This window comes from Lithobates pipiens, unplaced genomic scaffold (assembly GCF_037356315.1).
Source record: "Lithobates pipiens isolate NorthernLeopardFrog02 unplaced genomic scaffold, aLitPip1_a1.2 Scaffold_28, whole genome shotgun sequence".
Lineage (NCBI taxonomy): Eukaryota > Metazoa > Chordata > Amphibia > Anura > Ranidae > Lithobates > Lithobates pipiens.
The window spans coordinates 189,028,669-189,044,029 of NW_027507789.1; the positions used below are offsets into that span (position 1 = coordinate 189,028,669).

Below are 15,361 nucleotides of genomic sequence, written 5' to 3' on the forward strand. Positions count from 1 at the left end.
TTCATATCCAAAACAAATAGGTTACTAAAATACGAAAATTCTCGTATGACAGAATAAAATTTCGGAAGTGATGTAAAGTATATTTGGCCGAAAACGGTGCCGATTAAACAATAACCATACGGTCTGGTATTGTACGAGAACAATTTTCGATTTTGTCCCTTTCGGACAATTTTGGATGAAAGCTGTGTACTAATGATCAGATTATCGTATGATCGCTTCGAAAGCGGTATTTTTTGTACGATATCCTGATCATGTGTACAGGGCTTAAAAAGCAAATCTTTATGTCACTCTGCTCCCTCAGCATGTTAGGAAGTTTTGTAAATGTTAGATCTGTTAAAAAAATGGCTAAAGTTGAACTTTAGTTTTGCCCCCAGTTTGTACCAGAAAAAAATAGCATGGGATATTGTTCTGGTTATTTCAACAGATGGATTTATTCTTTTAACACTGCAAAATCTCAACATCTCAGTGTTCTTACTTGGTGGTCCAACATTAGAAGCAAGGTGCATTTCACGTTCACGTCCCCTGGTCTCTTCACCTGGAATCCATCTGTTTCCTGAGTGGTTGCCATTCTGTGCCACTGGAGGGAGAGGAGTTTTCTTGTAAAAATGTATTTAGAGAGTGGAAATCGTTTTGATTCCCTCACTAATGCCATAGGATTATTTTTGCTCCATGTATAAAAAAATTGCTCTGTGAGCCAAACAAAACAGACACTAGAGGACACTGACACTGCTGTGTTGTAATACCCACACAAACTATTTTATGGTTAATTATTTTTCTATTAATAGCAATAAATGTAACTGTATATGTGATAAAAAAAAAAAACCTTGGATGGCCACAATTTCCTTCACAATTGAACTGTGACAAGACTAAAGTCATGCTTATTGGCACCCCCCATAAATTATGTAAGGCCAGTCCTAATAGCTTGTATTTGAGCTTCAGTTTAAAATGGAAAATCTAGGGGTATATTTGATGCTAGTTTAACCTTTGATCCACAAGTACAAAATGTTGGCATCTTTTTTCTACTTGGGAAACATTGCCCGGCTTTGTCCTATGCTATTATACACTGTAGCTGAAAAGCTGATCCATACATTTGCACAGCGCCATTGGCTCCCGTCAGTCAAACTCAGTCAGCCAATGAGGAGAGAAAGGGGGCAGGGCCGAGCCACAGCTCCATACACAGGGAGCTGTGACTCGGCTCGGGTGCCCCAATAGCAAGCTGCTTGCTGTGGGGGGCACTCAACAGAAGTGATGGGGGCCAGGAGCACCGACGAGGGACCTGGGCTGCTCTGTGCAAATACATTACACAGGGCAGGTAAGTATAAGATATTTGTTATTTTTAACTAAAAATAAAGGAGAATTTACAAAAACTTTAAAGTGGTTGTAAACCCTTACAAACCACTTTGACCTACAGGTAAGCCTAGATTAAGGCTTACCTGTAGGTCCAAGAAATATCTCCTAAACATACACGATTTAGGAGATATTTGCCGAAAGACAGGCACCGCTGTCTACGGCGCATGCGCACAGGCGCACTGAGCGCGCCGCAGTTAACGGCGTTATGCCGCGAGTGGCGGCTCCCGTGCACATGCGTGGGAGTAACGTCATCGCGGCTCCGACGAATGACAGCGCAGGAGCAGCGAGACCCACCGAGAAGATGGATGCGCCGGACTACAGGGGACAGCGGTGACTTCGCTGGCTCCTGTGTCAGGTAAGTGACACATAATGGACTACTATGCGATGCATAGTAGTCCATTATGCTTTACCTTTGCAGGGAATCAAAGAGGAAGTAAACCCATCAGGGTTTACTCCCTCTTCAAGTAGGGGAATGCTAGAATCCCTGTTACAGTGTTATTGTTGTGCTTTTCACAGATATTCCCTCGCTTCCTGTCTGATAAAACCCTGTCCCCAGAACAGGAAAGTGAGGGGAAATCTCTTTAACTGAGCCCCAGATAGCAGTATAACCTGACAGAAATTCTAACCTTTCCTTACTCTATCTAGAACAAAAACAGTTTTGGCTATAGATACACGTTAACCTACATGGACTTTAATCGGTGTATTATATTATACTGTGCTGAACCAGTACAATTTAGCAGAGGGGTTAGCCACAGGCACAACATTTTTTTAGATGTAAGTCTTGGTCTAACATATAAGCCAAGCCATCCAGGGTAAAAAAAAATAAAAAATTTTGTATCCAGTAATTTATTAAACAATATTCTTTTTATTTTATAGGCATGTGATGCTTTTTGCTTATGATTTAAGAACAGGACTTCTTTCAGTTGGTATTTTACTTACCTCCACTAAGTGGTTGTCTGGCCCATAAAGATCTTTATCCAACTCGATAACAAGGCTCTTAAAGAATGAAGAGAACTTCCTCTTCTGCTTAGTGGGCTGTTAAAATACAGGAAAAATCTGGCTGTTACACCATCATACCAATCAAAGCCTCGCCTAAGGCCACCTATACAACAACTGTTACCTACTCATCCCACCCAGAGACTGAGTAAGGCAGAATAGGCCCCTAGTCAAAGTAGCAGCTTTGGTACCCCTCCATCCCTTTCATTGACAATGAAAATGATTGCAATCGGTACATAAATACTGCCCCATCTGCATTGTCTGTGCTGGCATAGCCCTCAGCCCTTCTTCTGATATCAAGTGCATCCTCCCCTGTGAAGTGACAAGCAGGTGCACAGCTTTGACCAGTTGCGCTATTACCCTGGTTTACTGCAGGAACATGTCTGCATGACATCTATGGGGGGGTCCTAGGCTCTTACCTAGATAGCCTTGTGGAGCACCTGGCTCTGATTCCCCCCCACCAACAATGCCAATGGTGTACAGAACTCCCACTAGATATGTGTGATTGGCTTACTGATTTCCCCTGAAGTCTGCACTAACATGCAAGTCAGAGTTTGAACATCGTCTGCAACAAAAATGTCATTTTTGGTGATATTCCCAGTAGGAAATCACGTCTAAATAGATGCAGACCCTGCCACATTCCTTATTAGAACCCTGCAGGTGCAGCAGCTGATTGACAATTATAAAACCACAACCATACAGATTCACTTTACACATGGACACAGACAAACAAGCTATTTCTTCAGAATAACAAAAGGTAGGAATCTGCAACAAAGTTTAAAGCGGTTCTGCACCTTTAAAAAAAATATTAAAAGCCAGCAGATACAAATATTGCAGCTGCTGACTTTTAATAAATTGACACTTACCTGTCCCAGGGTCCAGCGATGACGGCGGCCGATGACGAGCAATTGTTCGTCTCTCTGCTGCCCCCGCCGCCATCCTCTGTCAGGGAATCGGGAAGTGAAGCATTGCGGCTTCACTGCCCAGTTCCCTACTGCGCATGCGCGAGTTGCGCTGCGCGTCTCTGCTGGTCCCCGCTGTGTCCTAGGAACTGTGTGTTTCCCAGAACACAATGGGGGGGGGGGGGGGGGCAGGGCATCTGCGGCGGTCTTGTCCCGGAAGTGGGTGCAGATACCTGGATTATCCAGGTAACTGCACCCCCTCCCCCCTGAAAGGTGCCGATTGTGGCACCGTAGGGGGAGGGATCAGATGAGCGGAACTTCCACTTCAGGGTGGAGGACCGCTTTAAAATCTCTGCAATGTATATAGATCACCCAGAGGGAAAAGTTTTTATTTTCTTTAATTAACCAGAATCAAACGCCTGTTTCTTACTCCTGTGAAACGAATGCCCCGTACACATGATCGGAAATTCGGCTAGCAAAAGAGCGGTAAGAGCTTTTAGTCAGAAAATGCAACCGTGTGTATGCTCCATCGGACTTTTGCTGGCGGAATTCAAGCCAGCAAAAGAGTGAGAGCATGTTCTCTATTTTTCGGTCTGAAAAAGTTCAGATCGGAAATTCCAATCGTCTGTAGCAATCCCGACGCACAAAATTCCTTCGCATGCACAAAAAAAAAATTGGTCGCATGCTCGGATGCATTGAATGTCATTCTCTCAGCTCATCGTAGTGTTGTACGTCACCGCGTTCTTGACGGTCGAAAGTTCAGAGAACTTTTGTGTGACCGTGTGTATGCAAGCCAAGTTTGAGCGGAAGTCCGACGGAAAAGTCGCTCATGTATACATGGCATAAGGCCCAGGTGTTTCAAACTTTGTCACGATCATTACAATAGTACAATCTTACTCACATCATCCAGCAGTTTTCCTTCAACCCGCAGCTCCCAGGAACTGACTCTCTCTGCTTCCTCTCCGTCAGGTTTCCCGGGAGTGTATGTGTTGGAAATATATATCCTCAGCTTCCGCTTTTGCTGGAAAGTGAAATTCTTTGTCAGAAACTCGTGTCTCAGGCAGTGTGAGATCTGCACTAACTCCGTCTAATTAAACCTCTCAAACAACGGGTAGATCAAAAGCACACATTTGGTTTTGGATAATGAGGATAAGGGACTGATTTGTAAAAATAGAATTAAAACCAGAGCACATCAACCAGGCTTCATCAAGAAGCTGACTCCATCAAAGCCTAATGAGCACCAAGAAATTCTTTTTTTTTTTTTTTTTGACAGGCAGCTAGACTATAGTCACCATTTAAGTGATTACATGGATTAGATTGTAAACTTGTTTGAACAGAACTCCTTTTCCACACCATTGAATAGTCTTTGTTTAAATAAAACTATACAACACATCTCTGCCATACAACATGCACATTTCTTCATGTTTTAGTCTCTTAAGACCCCATTCACACCTGAGCGTTTTGTAGCTTGAAGCCTGAAGCTACAAAACGCTAGAGAGGAAAAAATCTATTATTCTCAATGGAGATGGTTCACATCTCCACTCCATATCGCCTGAAGCCGAACGCCTGAAGCTCAAACAAGTTCCGGACCCTTTTTTGTCGCTTGAATTGATCAGATTTGGGCGTTTTTCTACTTTTAACATTGGTGACCTTTTGCCCTGCACAAAATCGCGGCAAATTGCGGTAAAAAACACAGCGAATCGTGGTAAAAAACGCTGCAAAAAACGCCGCAAAATCACAGTAAATTTGCACGATTTTCTGCTTGAAAACGCTGCGCTCAGGTGTGAATGCAGCCTAAAACATTGCAAGCACAGGAAAAAAAACAGTTGACCCTGCCAGAAATCCAGTGAGCTCCTAACTGTGTGTAGTGAGTTGACAACACGATGGCAGCTTCTGTTATGTTATGAAGATAAGTAGAGGGGTGGGCATTCTGTTGTCCAGCAGAGAAAAGTGCTGGGGCTGACAACACTGCTTGAGATTTCAGTGTAGCAGAGGCAGTGTTGTTAGCTTCAGCAGGAGGCGAGGAGCTCACTGGATTTCTAATGCCGCGTACACACGACCGGACCTTCCAGCAGACTAGGTCCGAAGGAATCAGTCCGTCGGACAATACGATCGTGTGTGGGCTAATCCGATCGTTTTTCATAAAAAAAAAAAAAAATCAGACGGACCTAGAAATAGAACATGTTTCAAATCTGTCCGACGGACTCAATTCCTATTGGGAAAACCGTTAGTCTGTATGCTGGTCCGACGGAACAAATATGACGCAAGGGCAGCTATTGGCTACTGGCTATTGAACTTCCTTTTTTAGTCCCGTCGTACGCCATCACATTCAAAACTAAAGGACTTTCGAATGGACTTAGTCTGTTCGTGTGTGTGTGCAAGTCCATTCGTTCGGAAGGTCCGTTGGAACTCCGCCGAAAGTCCGTTGGGAAGACCGTCGGACCTAGTCTGCTGTGTACATGGCATTACAGTTCAACTAGGGTTGCCACCTGTCCAGGACTCACCCGGACAATTTGGGTTTTGAATCATGTGTCCGAGTTTCAGTCCACCTGAAACCTGGACACATTATTCAGACCAGGCTGTGCCCCCCCAAGTAACCAAGATAGTCATACACAAATACTACTACTCTCCTTGGAGCAACCAAATGTAGCCAAGGTCTTTTAGAATACTATAGTGTTTACTGCAAAAAAATAAAATGTCCATGTGCTGCAAAAGTGTTCGGGTTTGGCTTGAAGAAAAGGTGGCAACCCTAAGTTCAACAGGTGTACAGTATGCAGTGTTTTTAAGAAGAAAATAAACACGTGGATACAGTCCGCAAGGGGCCCTTCTACAAAAACACTCTTGCCCCTATTATATTACAGTAATCAGTACGTCAGTTAGAATGTCTCCCTCTATTCACTGACCTTAGCGGTGTACAGTGTCCTTGTCTATGTGGCAGTGGAAGGTGTCCCAGCACCTGCCTGACCTACATGTCTTGTAAAGGAGCCCTATAAGTTTTAGGCCCATTGTGGGAGATTGTGCAGCCAATCTTTTTTATTGCACTACAAAGAGCATGTTGCAGAGAAGACAATGCAGCATTAGGTAAACAAAGATACTGTGGCCTGAGAGAAAAATCACTTCTCAGATAAGTTACATTTGAAATGCAATACAGGGCCTTGAAAAAGTATTCATACCCCTTGACATTTTCCACATTCTGTTATGTTACAACCAAAAATGCAAATGTATTTTATTGGGATTTTATGTGATTGACCAACACAAAGTGGCACATAATTATGTAGTGGAAGGAAAATGATAAATGGTTTACAATTTTTTTACAAATAAATATGTGAAAAGTGTGGCGTGTATTTGCATTCAGCCCCCCTAAGTCAATACTTTGTAGAACCACCTTTCCCTGCAATTACAGCTGCAAATCTTTTTGGGGATGTCTCTACCAGCTTTACACATCCAGAGAGTGACATTTTTGTCCATTTTTCTTTTCAAAATAGCTCAAGATTTGTCTGATTGGATGGAGCGCGTCTGTGAACAGCAATTTTTAAGCCTTGCCACAGATTCTCAATTGGATTTAGGTTTGGACTTTGACTGGGCCATTCTAACACATGAATATGCTTTGAACTATTCCATTGTCGCTCTGGCTGTATGTTTAGGGTTGTTGTCCTCCTGGAAGGTGACCCTCCACCCCAGTCTCAAATCTTTTGCAGCCTCTAATAGGTTCTCTTCTAAGATTGCCCTGTATTTGTCTCCATCCATCTTCCTATCAACTCTGACCAGCTTCCCTGTCTCGGCTGAAGAAAAGCATCCCCACAACATGATGCTGCCACCACCATGTTTCACGGTGGGGGTGGTGTGTTCAGGGTAATGTGCAGTGTTAGTTTTCTGTCACACATTGCATTTTGCTTTTAGGCCAAAAAGTTAGATTTTGGTCTCATCTGACCAGAGCACCTTCTTCTACATGTTTGCTGTGTCCTCCACATGACTTCTTGCAAACTGCAAACTGGGCTTTTTATGGCTTTCTTTCAGCAATTACTTTCTTCTTGTCACACTTCCATAAAGGCCAGATTTGTGGAGTCCACGACTAATAGTTGTCTTGTGGACAGATTCTCCAACCTGAGCTGTGGATCCCTGCAGCTCATCCAGAGTTACCATGGGCCTCTTGGCTGCTTTTCTGAGTATTGCTCTCCTTCCCTGGCTGTCAGTTTAGGTGAACGCCCATGTCTTGGTAGGTTTGCCGTTGTGCCATACTCTTTACATTTTCAGATGATAGATTGAACAGTGCTACGTGAGATGTTCAAAGCCTGGGATTTTTTTTTAAAACCTAACCCTGCTTTACACTTTTCCACAATGTTATCCCTGACCTGTCTGGTGTGTTCCTTGGCCTTCATGATGCTGTTTTTTCACTAAGGTTCTCTAACAAACCTCTGAGGGCTTCAGAGAACAGCTGTATTTATACTGAGATTAAATTACACACAGGTGGACTCTATTTACTAAGTGACTTCTGAAGGTAATTGGTTCCACTAGATTTTAGTTAGGGGTATCAGAGTTAAGGGGGATGCATAAAAATGCAAGCCACACTTTTCAGATATTCATTTGTAAAAAAATTCGAAAACCGTTAATCATTTTCATTCCACTTCACTATTATGTGCCACTTTGTGTTGGTCTTTTATATAAAATCCCAATAAAATATGTTTACATTTTTGGTTGTAACATAACAAAATGTGGAAAATTTCAAGGGATATGAATACTTTTTCAAGGCACTGTACATGGAAAGCACCCTAAAATTCAGATTTTACTTTATATAGCATTCTTCTCTAATTATTTAAAGACTTTGCTTTGTTTACAAGCAATCTGATTAAAAAGAAAATGGGGAACTAAAAGAAGTTTAACAGTCATATACACTTCATCTGAATATTGTTGCCATTATTCCACTTAAAAAATGCATTCATTTTTCAATACAGTAAGTGATTGTGTTTGTGGCCAGTAAAATAGTTTTTCCTATAAATTCCTAATTGAATTCCCAATATCAGGAAGTACTTACGGTCAGGGGCTTTTTAATGGCATCCTGGATCTCCATCCTTTTCCTGGCTATTGTCTGGTCTAGTTTTCTTTCAAAAGCCAACAGGTCCATGTATGCCTGTGACTCGGGGACCAATTCTCGGATCTGTACAGACAGAAGTTATGAAATGTAATGTTAAGTGCATTAACCTGAAACAACATATATTATCAAGCAAAACTGATCCAGGGTTCAAGTTGATCAAAACCATAACTGAATGACATTTAGTTTGCCAAAACACTATGTTTTTAGCCACTTCCTGTCTACATGGACTCCAGTGTCAGCTATACATTATTGCTCTGGATTGACTTTCTGACAACATTAAACCATGCCTGCACAGCTGCGTGTAGTCTCTGCCAGCAAAGTATGTAACAGGGTGACAGTTAAAGTGGAAGTAAACCCCCCTATCGTTTTCAGCCAAGGAAGCTGCCATCTTTGCCTCTGTTTAATCTTCAACTGCTATGGTGCTGCACATGTGATTCATTATGACACCAGCCATTGGATGGTTTCATAGTTTGGCTGAGAGCACAGCCAATGTGCAGTTAGCATTCCTGGCATGCCCCTTTTTTTTTTTTTAACTGTTTAAATCGATGGGTTTACTTCCACTTTAAGGTGCACAACTGGGAGCTGTCAACCCTTAACAAGAAGTACACCAACAAGGACCTAGATGGCAGGACCAACACGTATTATATTTAACAAAAGCTGACGTTTTTAAAAGATTGAGAGCTATTTTTGAAATGACAATAGCATATTAAAGTATATACAGTATTAGATGATAGTGATTGGGTTCTGATCTATTCCCTTCGTGCAAATGGACAGTCAGCCGAAGCAGAACTTTATCCTTTCTGCCTCTCTTAACCACCAGCGGAATGCCTCTTGTAGGATCATGGTGGCAGGCCGGCTCTCCTGTGCCAGATCACAATATCTAGACTAATGATTGCCCTCCGGCACCCGTTGATCAGCAAGGAGGAAAACCGGACAGAGCTCTGTCAATGTAAAAAATTAGAGAAGCAAAACCGACACATCCCTTAGTGAAAGCACCTCACAGCACACACATAAACACTGGTTAGGCACACATTTACTTTTTGATCGCCCTAGAGGTTTACTCTCTTCCCAGCTAGTCTCATTAGTACAGTGACAGTGTACATTTTTAGCACTGATCACTGAATTGGTGTCATTGGTTCCCACAAAGTGTTAAAAGTGTCAGATTGCCTTCCATATACTATCGCAGACCTGCTATAAGTCCCTGATCGCCACCATAAAAAAATAAAAAAAATAATACAAATTCAAGTATATATACCATAGTTTGTAGATGCTATACATTTCAAGCAAACCAATCAATATACGCTTACTGGGATTTTTTTTTTTTTACCAAAAATATGTAGCAGAATACATATTGGCCTAAATTTATGAAGAAATTTGATTTTTTCAATTTTTTATTGGATATGTTTTATAGCAGAAAGTAAAAAAAATATATTTTTTCAAAACTCAGTCTGTTTTCATTTATAAACGCAAAAAATAAAAAACCCAGAAGTGCTCAAATACCACCAAAAGAAAGCTCTATTTATGTAAAAAATATTAATTTTATTTAATTTGTGTACAGTGTTGCACAACCATGCAATTGTCAGATAAAGTAATGCAGTGCCAAAAAGCAAAAAATGGCCTGGTCAGGAACGGGTGGGTAAATCGTCCGGAGGTCAAATGGTTAATAGATTATAGCTGAAGGAACAGCACTGATCTTGAAGTTATCTTTTATCACATTACCTAAAATGTTCCCTTTAATATCATCAGCATTAATCTGTTACCTACCCTCTGGGGCAGAACCTTGTCAGCCATTTTCCTTCTCTTCATTCTAAAAAAAGAAAATTCAGTGTTATAACATTGCAGAAAATATTAAGATCCAACTCCAGCCATACATTTATATTTTGTTTTGGGTAGGACCGGTAAGGGATAAGAGCCTCTGCCACGTTTTTACTCTGCGCTGTGTCTATATAAGGGACCTTTCCCCCAATCTCTTGGCAGGACAGGAAGTGACAATAAATCTCTTCAACTGTGGCAAATACAAATACCTTTTTTAGTGGACTAAAGCCATCCATAGAAGGATCAAATTCAGCCAGTTCAGCAGGAACAGGACAAATTTCCATCCATCTATGGGCTGGCTGGTTGTACTGAAGTCTATTGATCATCTTCAGTACAACTAGCCTCCTTTTTTTTTTGTTTGTTTTTTGGCTGGATATAGCCGGCAGCAGGGATTATTGTGTATTGACGCAGGAGGAAACCAGCTGGAGGGATCCTGCTATCAATACTGACTGTGTTGATGGGGAATGAAGTGATTTTCTTTTCTTCAACCACAGAAAATTGCATAATGTGTGGCCTTAGGAAGGGTTATTATTTATTATTGCCTCCTGTGTTTTCCTGTCTAAGTTTACCCATAGCTCCCAACTGTCCCTGATTTCAAGGGACTGTCCCTGATTTCGAGCAATGTCCCTCTCTCCCTGTTCCTCTTCATTTGTTCCTCATTTTGGTCTGATCCATATAGTTGTATATAAAATGCACTTTTTATCTTTCAAAATGTATTTCCCAGTGCTAAACCTTTTATCCAAATTGCTGCATTTGTCAATTTTAAAAGGCAATATAAAGAAATATTAGTGGTAAAAAAAAAGCAATAAAAAAAAAGGATTTAAATAACCTTTTTTTTGGGTTATGTCCCCTTTAAGGGGGTGTGGCAGGGGGCATGCCCTATGCCTACATACGTTTGCTAGTAGGTGTCCCTCATTCCCATCTCAAAATGTTGGGAGGTATGGTTTACCTCTACCACCCATTTCTTTTTCTTTTTTTTTTTTATCTTTATTTATGAATTTCAAGCCATACAGGAACAATTAAAGCGGGAGTCCGCCGGGACTCCGCGTTTTTTTTTTTAAAAGTCAGCAGCTACAAATACTGCAGCTGCTGACTTTTAAAATAGTGACACTTACCTGTCCAGCGCGCCCGCAATGTCGGCACCCGAAGCCGATCTCTAGTTCGACACTCGAGTGCTGCCGCCGCCATCTTGGGTATGGGAATCAGGAAATGGAGCCTTTCGGCTTCATTTCCCGGTTCCCTACTGCGCATGCGCGAGCCGCGTTGCGCAATGAGGACGGTCCCCGCTGCCTCTGGGATCTGTGTGTTTCCCAGCAGGCAGCGGGGCACTTGCGGAAGGGGGCGGGCACTTGCGGAAAGGGGCGTAATGTACGCCCCTTTCCGCAGAGAGCTAGCCCGGAAGTGGGTGCAGTTACCTGAATTATCCAGGTAACTGCACCCCCCTCCCCCCTGAAAGGTGCCAATTGTGGCGCCGGAGGGGGGGAGGAATCCGATGAGCGGAAGGTCCATTTTAGGGTGGACCTCCGCTTTAAATCCAGTATACTTCAAAATACAACATGGTATGGTCAGTGAGCTTTGTACATATGCCTATTCGAAATTGTCTTTGGATTCCACACAGGAAAGTATTACATTAGTCAATATCAGTAGACCAGGATTGTAAATGATAGAATCAGAAATAGTAAAACCCATTATGCCCCATGACTGCTACCGGGGGCTCTTTCTGTACCCGCCCCATTTCTTTTACTGTCTTCAAAGGGACGGGAAGTGATGACAAATTTTCACTATAGGATCATAGACAGAATTGAAAACCTGATAAAAATTTTAGTTCTTTGTTTTATCCAAAATGAAATAAATATAACTGCAATTGGGCTTAATAAAATGGAAAACTCAAGAAACATCTGCATTACTTACCCCCTCCTGTGGGCCACTACAGAAGGATGCCCTTGTGGGGCCATAAGTCTCTTTCTAAATGGTTCAATCAACATAGGATTCATTCCAGGCCTCATGGGAGAACCTGCACCATATCCTGGCATCATGGGTGAACCAACCGGCATGCCTGGCACTTGCATCCGTGCTCCGGGAAGCATTCCAGGTCTCTGGAAAAAAAACCATAAAAATAATATTAGCAGTGGAAAACACTACACCTGAAGAAGAACTAGAGGAACGGAGAAAAATAGGTGATTACTCCATAATGCAGACATGCTATACATCAAAAGACAATGCAGTCTGTGACCAGTATTAAGCCAGAAAATGACAGTAACTTCTGCATTTGCATCTAAATTGTTACTATAAATTTGCTGTAGCAAGTGTACCAATGGCTGCACGGGGCAGACCTCTTTGGCTGCCACATCCACTTGCAGGTGGGTGGTTGGGGAGCAGTAAAAATGGGGATCAACCACTTGCTTTTATTGCCCCTGTGTGAAGAAGGAGTACTAAATAGCATAGGTGGACGAATCTCCACCAAAGATGAGCTCAGGCGTTCTCCAAACTCATGGTGGGTTTACTTCCTCTTTGGTTCCCTGCAAAGGTAAAGCATAATGGACTACTATGCGATTATGTGTCACTTACATGACACAGGAGCCAGCGAAGTCACCGCTGTCCCCTGTAGTCCGGCGCATCCATCTTCTCGGTGGGTCTCGCTCGTCCGCCGCTGTCATTCGACGAAGCCGCGATGACGTCACTCCCGCGCATGGGAGCCGCCACTCGCGCCATATCGCTGTTGACAGCGGTGCCTGTGTTTTGGCAAATATCTCCTAAACCGTGTAGGTTTAAGAGATATTTCTTGGACCTACAGGTAAGCCTTAATCTAGGCTTACCTGTAGGTCAAAGTGGTTTGTAAGTGTTTACAACCACTTTATCTTCCTCATAGCCCAGGTGAACAAATGGGCAGGATGGTGACATCAGAGTCATTATATGGAGACATGCCCACTTTTAATCAATATGGGCATGTCCCATATAAAGGAACTAAAAACAGGGTGCGACAAATCCCAGGCGCCAGGTCTACTAGAAGTTGTGCCCTGGTGCCTGGGCTTTTGTTGGCCGCCTGCTTCATTACTGAAATATAGTCGATAGATGGCTACAGCATGGCTCTGTTGTTCTGGGAGGGCATCCATGGACCATGCCCCCTGGGGACACAGGTGACTACATGCGCTGTCACAGCGTGAGGAAAGCAGAGCCGGTAACCGGCAAGTGTGACAGGGGATATGTATACAGCGCATCAGTGCCCACCAGTGCAACCTCATCAGTGCCCACCAGCGCAGCCTCATCAGTGCCCACCAGCGCAGCCTCATCAGTGCCCACCAGTGAAGGAGAAAAATTACTTATTTGCAAAATTTTATAACAGAAACTTAAAAAAACAAAAAACTTTTTTTTTTTCAAAATGTCATTCAAAGCGCGACTGGTCAGGAAGGGGGGTGACAGTGCCCAGTATTGAAGTGGTTAAATGTGCCATCCCGGGCCTGCCCACATAGAAAGCTAGACTGGGACTCGAGTTATTCCATGTGAAGTCAAGAGGGAAGGACTTAAAAGAGTACTTCAGCTACCCATTGGCTAAAGAGGTAGCAGGAGGCGAGCTGAACCGTCTCCCACTTCCGCTCAGCCAATGGGTACACGGGATGTGGTGTCCATCACTTTACACTAAGGTCCAGAACAGGAAGTGAGCGGAAATCTCTGTAACAGAGCCATGTGCAGCTTATAAACCTGCCAGGAGTTCTAATTCCTACCCGGGCTACCTAAAACAAGGAAAAATATCTACACTTTAAATCACTTTTATCCAATATAAGCCCTGTAAAGTCAACTCAATATACACCCATATTGTAGCTCTTATGCCGCGTACACACGGTCGGATTTTCCGATGGGAAACGTTTCGATGGGAGCTTGTTTTCGGAAATTCCGACTGTGTGTAGGTTCCATTGGACATTTTCCATTTGAATTTCTGACACACAAAATTTGAGATCTGGATCTCAAATTTTCCGACGACAAAATCCGTTGTCGGAAATTCCGATTGTGTGTACACAATTCTGACGCACAAAGTTCCACGCATGCTCGGAATCAAGCAGAAGAGCTGCACTGGCTATTGAACTTCAATTTTCTCTGCTCGTCGCACGTCACTGCGTTCTTGACGTTCGGAAATTTCCGACAACATTGTGTGACCGTGTGTATGCAAGACAAGTTTGAGCCAACATCCGTCGGAAAAAATCCCATGGATTTTGTTGTCGGAATGTGCGATTGTGTGTATGCGGCATAACACATTTTCCAGCACATGTTCTGGTGTTGTTAAAGCTAGGAGCGTTATAAACGGACCTTTATTCCATGTATTCATACAGACACCCCCTATACACCCAAAACCAAAACCTTGCTGACAGACTACGACACCTTCCTCAGCATGCTCAGTGCTGAGCTCTGTGGAGCCCGCCTTTTTCTCTGCACTATGGAGTGGAGCTCTCAGGCGGAGCTGGTGTGAGGGAGTAGGTCTGTGTGATAACGGGGGGAGGTTGGTGATATTTATGTACAATTATACTTAGCAGACATTGTAGTTCATGATTTGGATGTGTCGGGTCTGACTTATGGCGGTTTTATAGTTATATTTGGTGGAGAAGGGTGAGGGGCTGTATGTATGCAGCAGGTGTTGTATGTGAGGTAAAATCACCTTCCGGAGGAGAAATAATCTTCAATGAGAACCCTTTCACACTGAGGCATTTTTCAGGTGCTTCAGCACTGGAAATGGCCTCTGCTAAGCGCTTTTCACACTGGGGCGGTTCGATTGTGGGACGTTAGGAAAAGTCCTGCAAGCAGCATCTTTGGGGCGGTCTGGGAGTGCTGTATTTAGCGCCCCCAAAATGCCCTGCCCATTGCAATGAATGGGCAGCGCTACCAAAGCTCCTGCAAAGCACTATGAAAACTGGAGTTTTTACTTTTTTTGGAGGGTAAAAAGCGCCCCGCTAGCGAATGTAAATTGCGGCAAATATGAGCGGCGCTTTAGCTTCAACAGCCGGGCAACTCAGCGTGAAAGTAACCTTAATCTCAGTGAGGCGGAGTTCACATTGGCATTGAAAGCAGGCGGTTTTAGTGCCCCTCAAATGCCTATGTGGAGGAGGACCCAGGGAGCCCACAAAGGACCTAGAAAGCCTGAGGAGGACACGTGGGACAGTCAGGGGTGATCAGTGCGGCGGTGGGGTCAGTTATAAGCATCAATCTACCTGTATAA

General features: G+C 43.2%; 1 protein-coding gene across 1 annotated transcript in view; it reads right to left on the minus strand.

Annotated features, from left to right (window-relative positions):
* The window catches only part of SMARCD2 (SWI/SNF related BAF chromatin remodeling complex subunit D2), an 85,429-nt gene that overhangs the window by 23,051 nt on the left and 47,017 nt on the right, over nucleotides 1-15,361 (minus strand). Inside the window, exons 2-7 of the mRNA XM_077460167.1 lie at nucleotides 12,067-12,251; nucleotides 10,105-10,147; nucleotides 8,281-8,403; nucleotides 4,150-4,269; nucleotides 2,290-2,385; nucleotides 476-577 (exon numbers count right to left, since the gene is read on the minus strand). Of these exons, the coding sequence (XP_077316293.1) occupies nucleotides 476-577; nucleotides 2,290-2,385; nucleotides 4,150-4,269; nucleotides 8,281-8,403; nucleotides 10,105-10,147; nucleotides 12,067-12,251 (669 nt within the window). The remainder of the gene's footprint in view (nucleotides 1-475; nucleotides 578-2,289; nucleotides 2,386-4,149; nucleotides 4,270-8,280; nucleotides 8,404-10,104; nucleotides 10,148-12,066; nucleotides 12,252-15,361) is intronic.